Source organism: Mustela nivalis, assembly GCF_964662115.1.
Source record: "Mustela nivalis genome assembly, chromosome: 9".
NCBI classification, from domain to species: Eukaryota; Metazoa; Chordata; class Mammalia; order Carnivora; family Mustelidae; genus Mustela; species Mustela nivalis.
Genome location: NC_139028.1, coordinates 76,993,094 through 77,009,387, shown reverse-complemented (window position 1 = coordinate 77,009,387; position 16,294 = coordinate 76,993,094). Strand labels below are relative to the sequence as shown.

General features: G+C 42.8%; 1 protein-coding gene across 23 annotated transcripts in view; it reads left to right on the top strand.

The window, feature by feature from the left end:
- The window catches only part of SOX6 (SRY-box transcription factor 6), a 686,491-nt gene extending 678,760 nt beyond the window's left edge, over positions 1–7,731 (top strand). For all 23 annotated transcript variants that reach the window (XM_082747252.1, XM_082747265.1, XM_082747253.1 and 20 more), the window contains one exon: positions 862–7,731. In XM_082747252.1, coding sequence (XP_082603378.1) covers positions 862–1,165 — 304 coding nt within the window. In that variant the 3' untranslated portion in view covers positions 1,166–7,731. The remainder of the gene's footprint in view (positions 1–861) is intronic.
- Positions 7,732–16,294: the final 8,563 nt, after the last annotated feature.

Sequence of the window (16,294 nt, the reverse complement as noted above, 5' to 3'; positions counted from 1 at the left end):
AGGGAAATTGAGAGGCAGAGAGCAATGTCTCCCTGTAGAGGGAGAGACTGACCTTCATACAGGGTCTGGTAAGTTTATTTGAACCAGAGTACCATTATGACAGAATGATCTGGTGTGACCCAGTCTTGGCACCTGCTAGGATCTGAGATGAGGCAATGTGTGCTATTCTGATAGGTCACAGGGCTCTCGCAGCTCTTCCCTCCTGACTCCTCCAACCCAGTGCCCGGCCAGGGCCTCGGGAGTCATGACATTCAAGATGCTCCTTCCATAATTATGAAAATAGAAGCTCCTTAAAGGAGCATCCCTTCCAGCTCAGCCATAGAAATAGGTAGCTATTTGTATAGATAGCAAATATATGCTTTGCTAAATCTGACTCTCTGGGACATACTCGATCCCTTCTCATCTTGATCTTCCCTTTGTACGACTCTCGAGCCAAGCTGAAGACACGAGCCTGCTTAGCAGCATCACTAAACTATATGTCACGCTACCAGTTATTTTGTTTTTATCGTCCTGGGAGATCTTAAAAAATGACGTCACATGTAACTTTTGGAATTGACTACAGCATTGGTTTCAAATGGCAATTGTTATTCAACCTTTGCCATATGTAATGTTGTCAGAACCCTGCTTTTATGTTTCAAAACCATCAATAAGTTGCTCCATTGTCTTGCTTAATGCCCAACCATAGCAACCTGGGGTGAGGACTAGCAGGACCTCCAGGGAGCACCTTTGTTCCCTTCTTTGGTTCACTTAGAATGTCAAACAGAGCCCCCTCTCAGAATGTGTGGGGGAGGAATTCGAGTGCCCCCTGGAAGACCATACAGATTTCCCCCTGTTTTATTTTATTTTTTTGAATCCATACAGGCAGCAGCCTCAGATTCCAATCACCACAGGAACAGGCGTTGTGTATCCTGGTGCTATCACTATGGCAACAACCACACCGTCACCTCAGATGACATCTGACTGCTCTAGCACCTCGGCCAGCCCAGAGCCCAGCCTCCCTGTCATCCAGAGCACTTATGGTATGAAGACAGACGGCGGGAGCCTCGCTGGAAATGAAATGATTAATGGAGAAGATGAAATGGAAATGTATGACGACTATGAAGATGATCCCAAATCAGACTATAGCAGTGAAAATGAAGCCCCTGAAGCTGTCAGTGCCAACTGAGGAGTGTTTGTTTGCTGAATTAAAATACTTTGACATTTCACCTCCCCTCCCCCAACAAAAAGTTCTTAAAGAGCCCGCATGCATTTGTGGCTCCACAATGACATCAGCAGAATGGTCTTAATTGTTTCGTAAAGTGTGAGACAGATTCAGTTTTCCCGGATTTTTCATGAACTTGAGTTTTTGTCGTTATTGTTATTGTTGTTGTTGTTGTTTTTTTAATTTAGGTGAAGACATATTAAATATGAGACACCAGGACTTGAAAACTTATCTCAACCCATAGCTGTCTTACAAGTCTTATATTTTTGTCTTACTTTTTTTTTTTTCCTTTTGGATGTTGATAAAGGTTTAAGTTACTGTTTTAGATGGGGTTAAACATTCTCACTCAGGTATGCTGTGCCGGCCTACAGGTTGTGAATGTGTTTTTATTCTGAATTATTGGAGAGAACAACTGAGGATTTCATATTGTGAAACAGAAAAGTCCACAGCGTGTGCAGCTGCATGTAGAGCATATTCAAAAGGCCTCGGAATTCCATTTTTCCACGTGTAGAGTTAAACTCTGAATGTGCCAAACTTTTCTCAGAACTTTTGAATCTTCATATTTTGGAAGTCTTAAAGGAGACACTGCGAAGTCTTAGACAATCTTTGGCATCTTAAAATAAATTAGCAAACCACACATTTTTTTTTTCCAGAAAATGGTAAAGTACTCAGGAATCTGGAGACAAGATATTGTAAGGAACGAACAAGGTTGCCACAGTGCACGAACCCAATCGTGTTTGCCTCTTGACGTGCCATCAGTGCGTGATGCGCCGCGACGAGCGCGCCCCAGAGCATTCACCACACCAGATACCCACGCGGTGGTCTTCTCTCCCTGAGACCACCTCTCACTACATCCATTATCCCTTCGCCTTTTAACCCTGACATTCAGTCTTAACACATTTTCTCTTAAATAATTTATTCATTCCAGAATGTCAAGGGTCCACTTACTATTTATTTGAAAAAAAATGTTGGTGGCATTAATTTAATAATTCTTGTTTTTTACCCTCCTTCCCTGAAGATCTTTTCAGCCCCTTTCACCTCCATCTCCTGCTACATACAAAAGGTGTACATAGTGATTTTATGTCCCCAGAGCATCTGGAAACATTTCTGAAACAAGATTCTGTTAAATACTTATATTGTTTTCAAACATAAGTGTCTATCTGGCTGGAGGGCTGTGTATTTGGATACAGGTGTAGAGTCTTACACTTCAACAGGTCTGCCCCTGAGGTTCTCTGGGACCTCAAGTCTTTCGACAGACTTCCCCTCTAATACAGTCTAGCAACAGTGGTAGGATCTGCATCAGCGGCATTTCCCCTAAATGCCCTTCGGCAGCAAGGGGCAGCAGTGGTGACTGCCAGGCAGGAGGGTCCACAGCCAAGACGAAAGCCCAAGGTTGTGGGCCACAGAGGAGGCCACAGCGATGCTGTCATGGGCTGGCATCTTATCTCCACACTGAGCTGCCTTAGCCCTTCTGGCACGCCTAGGGAGTTTTGGTTTTTGTTTCTCTTGTTTTTGTTTTTATTTTGTTTTGTTTTTGCAAAATCCCCAGGATGCAGGAAGCCACATGACAGCCTCAAGGCAAAGATAGAGGCAAATAGTCATGATACATCCAGAGAATGAAAGAAAACCATAGGGAAGGAGAAGGAGGGGAGATACATTCCCTGTAGGGGATGTTCCTACTGTTAACTCTGGGGAACGGAGGACTCCTGGGGCGGCAGGTGAGCTCCTCTGGCTCCCTCCCTCCATCGGTGGCCACATGGGTTGGGGGGCAGGGCATGCCTCCCTGTGAACACGATTAACAGCACTGGACACAGGAGGATTTCCCTGGAGATGTGCTGATGGGCAGGGAGGCAGTGAGGTGTCATTCCCCTCTCCTACCACTGGAAGCTCAGCTATGCCATTTTGACCTTCCTGAAACCAGGACTGACTGCCTATGGCGGGGGAGGGAGCCTCTCCGGGAGTGGTTCAATGGGAAAATGTCAGTTAATGGGACAGTTCACCTCATGGGACAACCCAGAATCTGATCACCAGGACATAGGAACGGCCCCATCAGATTTCTTGAGCCATTTTGTCACTTGGAAGAAAATAGTGTACCTTCATATTTATTTAAGGAGTGCTCAAGGCCATACCTAATAGCAATAAATAGGTCTAGCCAAGATGTTACTGGCTGTGTCATTAGCTGCGAGTGCTCTCCATAAGCTGATTAAGGTACTGATAGGAATGTTTTGTTTGTAGTATTGGTTGGGGATTGGAACTTTGTTTTTGTACATTTATTTTAAATGAGGAGGAGGCCATTTTTTTCCTCAAAAATGAATATTTATTATTGTCTTACTGATTTTTTTTTTTTGATTATATACCTCTCCTCCTCACTTCATACTCGTGTTTTTTTTCTCTTTCTCTTTGACTCAGCTTTTGCTCTCTCCTCCTTTTTTTATTTTGCCGCATAGGTAGAGTGCTATATGGCTAGCATTGTATTGTATGTAATTAATTTTGCACAAAGGCAAACATTTAGAACAGTAGGTTAATTTTGTTTGTTTTTATGACCATGCCAAAATAATATTCTGGGCTGGTGGAGAACAAAGGACTGTTCTTTAGGACTGAAACTTGATTTTGCTTATAGTTAAAAAAAAAAAAAAAAAGAAAAGAAAAAAAAGAAAGAAAGAAAAAAAACAAAAAACACACACACTCACAGATGTTGTTTCGTAAGTGTTATAAGCACTGGATATAAATGGTATTTTTTATCACTTCTGACTAATGTGAAACTGTTGTACGAAAACGACATGAACAAAAGTCATCTGTTTCGACTCGTGTGGGCTTGCCTCACAGTTGCCGGATTTGAGTCATTTTTATGTCTTGTTATTTCATTTATTTATGCAAAATACATGTGTGTATGAACACTTTGTTTTAGCTCCAGCTCTGCCTCGGTACTGGGGTGCAGTTACTCCTAGCCATGTTCTTAAAAGTGAAAGGCTATTCAGGAATGATCTGATTGTAAACGTCTCTTTCATTGGGTCAAACAGTGATGCTGTATTTGAATCTAAATTCTGCGCGTAAGCAGTTTATTTATTAGCCAAGTGTGGCTCTAAATATCCACGGAAATTAAGAATGACAATCATAGGGATCACTTCATTTTCCTTTCAGTGGGGCTTAAACAAAGTTCTTATGACTTTACCATCTCATTTTAGATTTTTCTAATTGTGTAAATATAACATAGAAATAGAATTTATTTTTGGTTCATGAGTACTTAGTGAGATATAAGTTATGTATTTCCTTTTCGTTCTCTATCCATATATGTTGGTCCAGACTAGAAGTTGACAAGTCACTGTACCTCATGGGAATAGTGAATTAGCAGCCGCAGTGAGAGAGCAGTGTTCCACCTGTCGCTGGGGCAGTCAAACCCTTCTCCCGGGTTCCCGTGCAGTTTGGAACCCACTGTCCACAGACTCAGAATTTTACTTAATTGTTTATTCTAGAAACTCGAAGAATTGAGCATCCTAAATTTCCAGTACACCTTGGGGGAGAGTCAATTTGCTTGTGTTAGTCTGCCTAAATCTTATAACGGAGTTCTGTGACCATTTAATAGCAAGAAGCGTGAATGCCATTCTACAGGCAAGCATCTGCCTCTGAGATTGACCGTTAATAAAAGTCCTGCCGTGCCAATTAGATTAAAGAGTGCTCATCAACTGTTTCCTGGGCCTCCTATTTCACAGTATCTTCAAATCAAAAACAGATCATCTCCATATTGCTAAAAAAAAAAAATTACAGGATCAGGATTTTTCCTCGTCACTTAGAATAGGGACACTGGCCCACGATCCTCTCCTAAAAAATGGACCATATGGGGGAGGAAGGAAGGAAGGAAAGAAAAGAAGGAAGGGAAGAAAAGAAAGAAAGGAAGAAAAGAAGGAAGACGAAGGAAGGAAGGATGGAAGGAAGGAAGGAGGGGAGGAAAGGAAAGAACAGGAGAAAGAAAAGGTCAGTCCGTGCACAGGAGCAGCCAGGCAGGCGGTCTCTCCATCTCTTTGGCAGAGGCAATGCAGCACCTTTTCCAGGAAGGTGGGAACATCTGTCATTCTCACGCGTATACAGCCCGATCTTTTAGGAGGACACCAGTTTGCTTCACTTGGTATTTGATACTCCCCAGCCTTGTCCTCAGGCCTGATTCGATATGCCAGGGTCCTGACTCAGTCTCCCGGGCCAAGTTCTAAATTCAGGTGTGGGCTCACAGCGCTGTCGAGCTTGTCAAATTCTGGCCTCCCCTGAACATTAGCCCCACTGAAGCCTGGGGTGTTTGAAAAGGGTGTGATCGCTCTAGGGCTGAAATTAAAGGCTTCTTTCTTTTCCTTAGGAAGCTGGGCTGCTGCTTCGGCACACACCCTCCCGAGCCAGGAGCACAGGCACTAGCTAAAAGCCGGGATTGTTCCGAGGAAGCTCAGCTACCCCCAGTAGGAAGGCAGCCTGGTCACTTGCACACCACAGGCAGAGGCTGCTTCTCTCAATATACTCATTTTGCAAAGAGCTGACCTCTACCTACTCATTAGGGAAAGGAAAAAAGAATCACTTAGTAGTTTTAAACCATATGAGAAGTCCTGTACCAAGTGCCAACAACTACAAAGAATGCAGCTAGAGGAATGTATTGAAATTATTCTTGGGTCTTCCTTTATAATGAGAAAATGACAAGAATGGTTGCTGTAGCCTTGCCTGATTTTGTGCACGTTTTGTCTAAGGACTGAGTTGGCACTTAAGCTCACTTCTCAACGTATAATAATATTGTATGACCTCATTTGTCCTCTTACAGAAGCACTTGCATCATTTCCTTAAGTCATCTGCCCCCTGACATGTTTTCTTCCTTAAATAAACAACTTCTATCTATTATTCCTGGCGATTATGTCCTGTTTCTGATGCTATGTACTGTTGAGCATAACCCTCTGCTAGGATCATTGAAGATATTGATATGCAAACACATTTCCTTCTCATCCTCATCCCATCTTTCCTTCTGGGGACAGACTGCTTTCCAAAAGCTCACGAACAAGTATTTGGAATGCTGGTACCTTTGGGGCAGGGCTAGAGGGTGGGGGTGGGGGGGAAGGGGAGCAGAAAGGTAATGTTTAGCGCAGATACTCTTCCAGCTGGTGTCCGTGGCTATAGGAACGCTTGACGGCAACTCGGTGACCTGTCTTGCTCAGTAGTTTCTTGTTCCTGAAGAACCACAAGCATAAGGTGAGGCCTCAGTGCTGGTGCTCTTGGAGTATGGGGAATGTGCAAATATTTAACTGTTTTGTATGCTGCACATTGCAGATCTGCTCATGTGCATTCTCCGTTTGTCTTCCTTTGTCATACGTGTTTTTGCTTTTTTGAAAGTGCAGTCTTTATGGTACCCTTCTCCGGCTTGTAGCAAATTAGAATGCTTAGCATTTATGTTCATTCATTTATTGTATTTGCCATGTAAAATTTTTATTACCTTAGACAAGCTTATAAGCTGTTACTACATAACTTATCTTACTGTAACTCTTTTATTTCCCGACCTTGTAATTTGTTTGTGATGTATATTGTGAGATTGTATTCTATGTTAATTTAATCAGCACAATTCACTGACATGCTGGACTGACATGCTGGCTGCTGTTTCAAAGTGTAAAGTTCGTGTAGGCTGTTGGGACAACTGCAGCTTGTTGTCAAGGTACTGTGCTTTGGGTCCTCTAGCAACACTGTGGGTGTGGCCCCTTAGGATGCTAAGGGCATTCGCTATACCCTCGAGCAAATTTAACTGCAGATTTTCTTTGTAGAAATTCTATGTATAACGCAGGTACCTACTTGGCCCATGGCTGGTAACTATTTGGGCAATTAGAAAAAAAAAACACAAAAACCATAAAAACTAGTGTCTATTGCTGCTTTGAATATGTTTGAAAGTCTGAAAATGTAAATAATTTATCAAAAAAAAAAATCTTGTACAGTCCAGTGTAAAGTTTTTAAATTCCCTTAAGGGTTGCCATCACATGTCTCTTACACTCTCCTCTTGATAATGGAAAAAAAAAGTTTGCTAAGGATTAAAGAAATGGGAAAAGAAAAAAAAAATCTCTTCAAATTTAAAGGAATGAATCATTGTTCTTAGCTTTGTTGCATACACACATTTCTTGGATTTCGTTGTGCAGTATTGACGTGAGATAAACTCGACCTTGAATAATCTTTCAGTGGTACTTTTCAAAGTCTTCCCCTCCTCTGCCTCATAATTAAGGGAAAAGACAACATTGAAAGACACACTGTCCTTATCTATCCTGGTGTATGTTGGCACCTTAGCTACTTTTTTTTTTTTTTCTTTTTGCACAAGGTGCTTTCCTGATATGTTAAACATGCCATCTTTGGGTGATAATGTATATGCCATGAAGGGGCCTCGGCCCCTCAGGGGAGTGTCTATAAGAACTGCCTATTTATGCTCATTTACCTCAAGACTGTCCTCTCTACCCTTAATCTAGTCGTCATACTCCATCTTTTGTACTGCTGTTGACACTTACAAATTAAAGATAAATTTTGTTTTATGACCTCTGTGTACGGCCTTGTCTATGCCCTGGACACTGTTCCCACCGTGGAGCCCGGGGAAGGCCCGGGCTCGCCCCCGCTCGCCACTGGAGCCTGCAGGCCCTCACCTCTGCCCAGCCGGGAGGTGGGTCTCAGAAACTCTTCAAACCCATTGGCCTGGGAAGACTTGCCTGCTTTTGTCATCGTGGAGCCTCTGCTGCTGCGGCAGGAAATGCTTGTGGATTTAGACGGTAGGAACGGGATCCAAGGTGGATTTTTGTCCAGAGAAGATGAGAGAGAATGTCAGTTCCCATTTGCCTGACTTCTGCATGACAGTGAAACAGTTTATAAAATCTCCAGGCATCCTGGGGTCTGAACAAACCTCCAGGGCCAGCCTCTCTTCTGACACCGACCTCTATGAGCCTAGCAGCCGCCACGAGTGCAAAATGCTGCATTTCTGGAACCTTTGCCTCCGCCATGGTTGGGAGCGGTTGGCCCATGTCTCAGTTACTTCTTCCTCGGAGAAGAAGAGCTCCCATCCCATTGCCCAGACAGGAGTTGGACTGGGAGTGAAACTCTGCTCTAAATGATACCAGCTTGTGAGAGTCTCGGGATGGAGGTGGCGTAGTGGGCTGAAGGGTGAAGGGATCTGGCCTTGGAAGGAGACTGGTGCCCCCAGCTGAGCCAATGCTGTGGATGCCAGAGGTTAGTGACCAACACCTGGAGAGTGAGGCCAGGGGGTGGGGGGAGGCCCAGAACTCTCTTTTTCAGTATTTCCAACCAAAACAGAGTCATTAGAGAAAAGATAAAGATTTGCAGAACTTTTCTTTATCACAAATTGTAAGTTTGGTACAGCTGTCCTGAAAACCTAACTTGTCCATGAGCCTCCCTCCTACCCTGTGGCTTCTTTTTTTTTAAAGATTTTATTTATTTATTTGATAGGCAGAGATCACAAGCAGGCAGAGAGGCAAGCAGAGAGAGAGGAGGAAGCAGGCTCCCTGCTGAGCAGAGAGCCCGATGTGGGGCTACGATCCCAGGACCCCGGGACCATGACCCGAGTCGAAGACAGAGGCTTTAACCCACTGAGCCACCCAGGTGCCCCCACCCTGTGGCTTCTTAAAAGCCCAGGTAAACATCAGGCATTGCTTTGGGACTCCAGCCAATCTGGCTCTGCCACTCGCCAGCTGTCTGACCCTCCCCAAGTGAGTCCTGAGTTTTTGCCTCTGTGAATGGGCTAAGAATCCCTGCCTCTCTGGCTTGTGGGGAGGATTAACAGCACGTGGAGAAGAGGCATGCACGCCCAGCACATGGATAAAGACTGCCTCCGTTGATCAGAGAATGTCTGAGCTTGGGGACAGCCTCGGTGTCACTGGCTGAGCAAAGCAAGGGACTTACCTGAGGCCTTTGTTCAGAACCTGGTCACACGCTTGATCGTGCGGTAACCTTCCTGCAAGCTTTTCTCCTTCCCAGTGCATCCTTACTGCTGCCTTCCATGTTCCCTCTCTTCTTCTCTCCCAAGTCTTCTGGCTTTCTGTAGCCGACCAGATAGAATCCAAACATTCTATCTGGACGGCCAAGTATCTGCAGATCTGCCCACCTTGCTTGCTGCCCGACATAACCTTAGGTTCAGCTTCTTCCTCTCCTCTCACACCCCTCAGCCTGTCCACCCCCTGGGGCTCTTACGCCTCCTTTCACTGGGATACAACCATCCCCTTCTCAGTTCAGGAAATTCACACCTCACCCCAGATACCCCTCCTGCTCAGGCCTTGTCCGGCTCACCAGGCAGCTTCAGGCTCTCCCTAGGGTCCCCAGGGCACTTGGAAAGGATCTCTACGACCATATTTCCCACATGGTAATCATTTGTTTCTGTGTCTGTCTTTTCTGTAGATGACAAGCTATTGAAGCCAAGGACTGTGCCTGGGTGTTCCCAGCTTCTAGCACAGTGCTTGGTGTATAGTAAGAACTCGACGCTCGTTGTGGAAGCACGAATGAGTGGTGGCAGCTTGGCTTCCACATGTGGAATGCTTGCTGGGTCTTACATGGTGGGGAAGACAGAGCCTGTGGGGGTACCCTGGTGTTAGTCACTTCATCTGGAGAAAATCTGTAGTTGAAACAACCCTATTCACTCTGTGGGAGCCATTTCCAGTCTGTGTGGTGGCTCTTCCTCATCAGACATGAGGTCTGTAAGAGTCCCCATGCTCTGGGGAGGACCCACGCGTTGGAATGCCCAAGTTTCCAAACCTAGGTTCTGTCCATGGTTCCAATCCACGGTTCTGTCCTTCTTTGTGGGAATCCTGGCTGGAGTAGGGAAAGGACAGACCAGAAAGAGGAAGTTTCATCGGTTTGCCCTACTCATCCCTTGACATCCCAGGGCCCAAGATTCCCCTCCACTCTGCCCAGGGTCCAGGGTACGGGGAAGCCTATCCCCTGGGCATTCGTCATGGAGGAGAGGGAAACATAGCTGCTCTATTTGCTGGGGACAGTAAGGGCAGTCACCCACAGGGTGTCCACTTCATATTCTCTTCCCCTTTGACAAACTCATGGTGCAGGTGATAATAGCTCTTTCTCCTATTAGTATCCTCTAGAGTCTTGCTTTCTCAAGATGTGACCCCAGATCAGCAGCATCTCTTACCTGAGACATATGATGGCTCCAAGTGGGCCACACTGAGTAGCAGGGTCCAGAACCCAAAAGACTCTGATTTCTACCTCCTCTTAGTCAACAGTACACCATGGAATGGAGAAGTTTGGGAGTTTTATCCTCACTTGATCCAAAGTCACACAGAGATTAAATGGCAGTACCAGAACACACACTTGTTCTGATTCTAAACACAGTTGATGTATTGTGTATGGCTCACGGTAGTCCGTGGGGATTGCTTGCTCATGGTGCGGCCCTGGATCAAGACCCCGATTACCACTAAGAGTCCTGAGCTGTATTGCTGTGGGAGCACCCAAGCATCGAGGGACGGTGGCCTCTGACAGCTCCAACACTGTAATTCCCTGTTCTGGCTGAGCCATGGTGCCTGGCCGAGAGAGACCCAGGCCAATAGCATGACTCTCTTAAGCCCTTGTTCTACCATTCCCTCTATCAATGTCCACCTAATTTTTTGTTGTTGTTGTTGTTGTTTTTGTTTTTTTGGCACTAGGCCAAGTAGCCATTGAGAAGATCAACAGGAAAGTGTTTGGATTCTGGGAGTGGAAGACAGAGGAAGATACCCAGTAAAGAGAATAATTGGGGAAGCCACATGTCACCCTGGCACTAGGGATCTTGGAATTCTATGTGGATTATTCATTTGCCAGGCTTTGTAAACCCATGCCCTGGCAGACAAGACTGACCTTGCCCAGTGTCCCATCAGTCACTAAGTGCCATGAGCTCTGTCTCTGCCATGTGCTCTGATGGTTTATCTAGGCTCCACTCCCTCTGTTTCCACCTTATCCTGTCTTCACTGCCTGATCTCCTAACTCCATGGTTTCCAGATCTCTAGACTCATCAGACTATTAATGTGTTCTCCCACGTCTTTGGGCTTTTGGTCAGTTCATACCTGTCTCAGTTGCCCTTCCTCCATATCTATCAATGATCATCTTTCCCTTAAGGTCCAACTCAAAGGCCATCTCCTTCAACAACCACTACAAAATCCCAAGAACCTATTTTGTAGCAGAAATATTACCAACACTCCATTTGGCCTTTACCAGAAGCTCTGAATATTAGGTGCCTTTTTCCCTATTTTACAGAAAAGAAACTGAAACACAGAGAAGTCATGTGGCTTGCTCATGTCTCCCAGTTAGTCAGAATGTCTTCTTGCCTCAAAATGAATCTTTCTCTCCCTCTAGTTCACTTTCTCAACCTTTTTTCCTTCCTATTATCACCACTTAAGGAGCCTTTTAAGACATCCTTTCCATAACTTCACACCCTTCATGAAATTTAAATTCCACAAATATACTATCTGCTTGTGTAAATCTATGCATATCTGTGCTTTATTCATTTAAAAAAAAAAGAGTTTTCACCTCCTAAGAGCCAATTTTTGTCCCTTTGGGAGCATGTTATTGCCCCTGTTGAGTTCTATATCAAGTTCACAGTGAGGTTTGGCCCTCATCATTGAGTTTGTACCTGACTCCCTGCTACATTGTGAGTTCTCTTCTGGTTACTCTAGCTTAGTAACAACTTCCCCCAAAACTCAGTGATACAAAACAACCATTTCTTATCCTCACAAAACCTGTGAGCTCACAAATTTGAATGGGCACAGAGGAAGGCCCTGCTCTGCTCCACACTGTCTGGGACCTCAGCTAGGAAACTCAAAGCCCGGGGCTGGAATAAGTAGAAAGCTCCTTTGCTCTCACACTTGGCAGTCAATGTCAGGTGCTGGGTGAAGCTACAGGCCAGAATGCCTACTTGTAGCCTCTTGGACTTCCTTACGACATGGTGTCTGGGTGTCAAAGGCGAGCAACCCAGGAGAGAGAGTCTTCTTTTTATGGCCAAGTCCAGAAGTCCCACACCATCTCTCCCACAGTACTCTCTGTTGACGTGATCACAAAACCACACTCAGTTGACAGGGGAACACAGACTCCACCTCTCGTGATAAATAAGGTTTTAAACAGTATATGGATGGGAGATGTTGCGTAGCTATTTTTGGAAAATACAATCTGTTGCACTCCGCTTATCTGTGACCCTTGTGCCCCACCTCCAACTCCCACTCCATCTTCATAGGGCCTTGCATGTGGTGTAATTTTGGTATATTTGTATGAAATTTATTTGGATGCTCCAAGTTGAGAGGATGAAGCCCCACGTCTTGGTCCATTCCTGCCCTTACCAGCTTGTGGTTATCATGGTCCAGAGATCCCTGGAGAGGCCAGCTGTGGGCAGGAGGCTTACACCAAGGGTCCCTAGAAGCTTACACCAGGAGGATGCACCAAGGTTCCCTAGAACAGATGGTGAGTAGGGAGCATCACAATTAAGATCCTGATGAATAGTCTCCACCACCCCCCACCACCTCAGGGGCAGTCCAGTTATTTCTGGAAATGTTCAAACCAGTTAAATTCTTCTGTATATTATATGCATAATATATATATTTTATATTATATATAATGTAATTATATATATTTATCCACATATACAGATAAATAGATTGATAGATATGGATATATAGATAGATACCTACATACATACATAGAAAGTGAGAGTGAGGGAGTCACTCAGACTATTTACAATAGAATTTGACTTATACTCATTTCTCAAGAAGCCCGTCGAAGAAACTGATGTTGTCACTAACCAGCAAAATTCTGATAGCTCCCTGTTTGGCAGTATTCTTTCTATATGTATTGATATTTTTGTGTACACTACTATCATCAATACAACAAAAGATGTTTTTAAGTGATAATAATCAATACTAGGAGCCATAAAGTATATACAAGAATAATTTAGCTTTTTTCATGCTCAGGAAATAATAGTTTAATGTTCTAACAGTCTCAAATATGACTTCCATCATTAATCAAACCCAAAAATTAGATTAAGGAAAACAATGTCAACCTTAAAAGAATCTATTAAGTTTCTGACTTTGGATTAACATGGATCAGTTAATGGATATTATTTGTAAGCCTAAACTAGGTCTAAAGGAACAAGAATATTTACTACACTCTTTATTTGAATATTATTAATAATTCTATTTTAAAGTACTATTACACATTAATTTTAATAAAAACTCAGTATTTTCATTATAAGTGTTATTAGACAAAAAGAATAAATGAGGCTGGACTTTTATGAAATGCAAAGTGTAAAATTTAGATAAATTTTTGGAAATGAAATAACATTAATATTATTAGTGACTAATGCAGGCTGGTAAGAAAGTTAGGACAAAACAAATAATAATATGAACATAGAAGAACAGTCAGGATTCTTTCATGGACAAACCAGTTATTCTTTCATGATGTAATATAGCCCTGATTAACCCTTGGTTTAGAATATATTTAATTTTAGGGGCACCCAGGTGGCTCAGTCAGGTAAGCATCTGCCTTTGGCTCAGGTCAAGATCCTAGGGTCCTGAGATCGAGTCCTGTATGAGGCTTCCCACTCAGTGGGGAGCCTGCTTCCCCCTCTGCCTCTGCTGCTCCCCCTGCTTGTGTTCTCTCTCTCTCTCTCTCTGTGTCAAATAAGTACGGAAAATCTTTTTTAAAAAGTATATTTAATTGTAGAAAGTACTCATTCATTCTGTACTGGGATAAAGAAACCTTTATGAAATCATTTGGGTGCATTTATTACACATTTTGAAAATAATTAACTTTAAAAAGACACTTGTTTATTAATACTGAAAATAATAACACCTGCTCAATATACAGATTTGAGCTACTGGAGACTATGGAGTAAGTCCCCAAGCAGCCACCTCGTCTTAGGCCTGGGTCTGGGGACACCTTTGGTTGTCCACCTGCAGAAGTAACCTGGACTCTGAACGATGCCAGGAAGGCAAGTAGTTGATGTGCTGGGGGACATCAGCCAAGCATACTTGCCCTGGACAGAGTTATGGAAAAGACAAGTGGTCTGGACCTTAAACTGTGTCAGATAAGACATACCAAGGGATAAATACTGCAGCTATAAATACAACTCAAGAAACTGGATCATTTTTCAGGCTGTTGAATTTCAAATGCCTGCCAAACAGAATGTAATATCTGGGACTCTATTTTTGCAACTCAACTGCAAGGAGTGGCTAAAGTCCAATTAATTTAACCAAGAAAATCTGAGAAGTGAGGACCAGAAGAGTTAAATTGCCCAATCAAAACTTGGAATTGAAATGAATTTCACAAATTAAATATGTTTGGAGGGAACTCAATTTAACCCTACATTTCAGTCAACTCCACAGTGATAGAATAAAGAGATACAGAAGGCATTAAAGAAGGAGAAGAATATTGATTATCTCTCTACTGCAATCCAGGGGGTCAGACCATTTGGATAGATGAATTTCATCAAGTTTTTTGGTTGGCTTCCTGGGGAGGGGGGAATAATTCAGAGACTTGAAGTCATCTGGGAAACCTCCTCTTCAAAACAAAACAAAACAAAACAAAACAAAACAAAACAAAACAAAAATCCACAAAGCTTTGGAGAGCAGGTATTGCATTATTTAGATTTTGTTGATTTTAAGTGGCAGAAATCCAATTTAAATGGTTTCTGTAGCCAAAAGGGGTTTAATGGCTTATATAACAGAAAAAGGACAAAGCATGGCTTCAGGCATGGCTGAATACAGGTGTTACAGGGCATCACAATTTTATGCTTCTGTGTCCCTGCTCTGCTCTGATAGTTAGTCCTTGTTCCCAGGGAGTTTCTTTCCATGAGATATTCCTTTGCAGCTCCAGATTTATATTCTCTCAGTTTTAATTTCTACAAAAAGAGGCCTTAGAGAGCTGCTTGCCAGTTTTTCAGTTTTGAGAATTAAGGACAGATTTCCTACTCGGAGTCCTCACTTTGTATATCTACTTTGCAGAGACCACAGCTGAGACACATAGAAGATTATGATCATTTTCTCTTTCTTGCACGAGTTACTTCACCTGTAGTTCAGGATTTTATCTAGTTACTTTCACTTATGAAACTATGCTTTCTGTTCCAACATAGATCACTTACCTTATGGTCCCACTGCACAATTTTGACCTTGGATTCTTCCTTCCCTATCACACTGTATGCACACTTCTCTCGTGTTAGATGCCTTGTTTTCTAGATCCCATGTCTTTCTTTTTCATTGTTTGTTCCCTTGTTTTGGTGGAGAGCATCCTCCAGGTGCTTCTTGAGAAAGTGTGCCTGTGAGGTACATGTTTTTTTGAGACATCATCTAAATATCTATTCTATAATCATACTTTTTAAATAATCTGTTTGGATAGATTTCTAGGTCGGAAACTATTTCTTGTTAAACTCTTGAAGGTAATGCTTGTTTTCTAGCTTCCAGGAGAGCTACTGAAATGTCTAATGCCACACTGATACTTGCTTTTTAGTATACAACACTCCCCTACCCCCATTACTTGTAGGATCATCATCTCTTCCTCAGTGTTTTGAAATTTCATGATGACCTGCCTCGGTGTGGTTATTTATTTATTTATTGTACTATGCTAGTTACTCAGTGGTCCCTCTCAGACTGGAAATCATATCCTTCAGTTCTAGAAAGTCATCTTGAATTACTTCTTTGATGATTTTCTCTTTGTCTTTCTCGGGAACTCACAAATTCAAATGTTGAAATTTCTGATGTGGTCTTAATTTTATTTTTCTTTCCAATATTTTCTTTCTCTGTATTTTTGCTTTATATTTTGGGGGAATAGCCTCAATTTATAGTCCACATATCATTTGATTTTTTGATTTCTGTATCATATATTTTATGTCCAACATTTTCTTTGTTCCCTGGAAGTTTCCTTTCTCGTAGCACCCTGGTTTTATTTTATGGAGGCTATAAACTCTTCTTATATGAAAATATAAAGGCTACTTAGTCATTTTTTTCCTCTCATGTTCACCATTTCATCCTAATTGCTTCATTCATTCATTCAACTTTTATTGAACACTTACTATATGCCAGAAGGTTAAAAACTTGGGATAATTCAGGAATAAAACAAATATTTCTG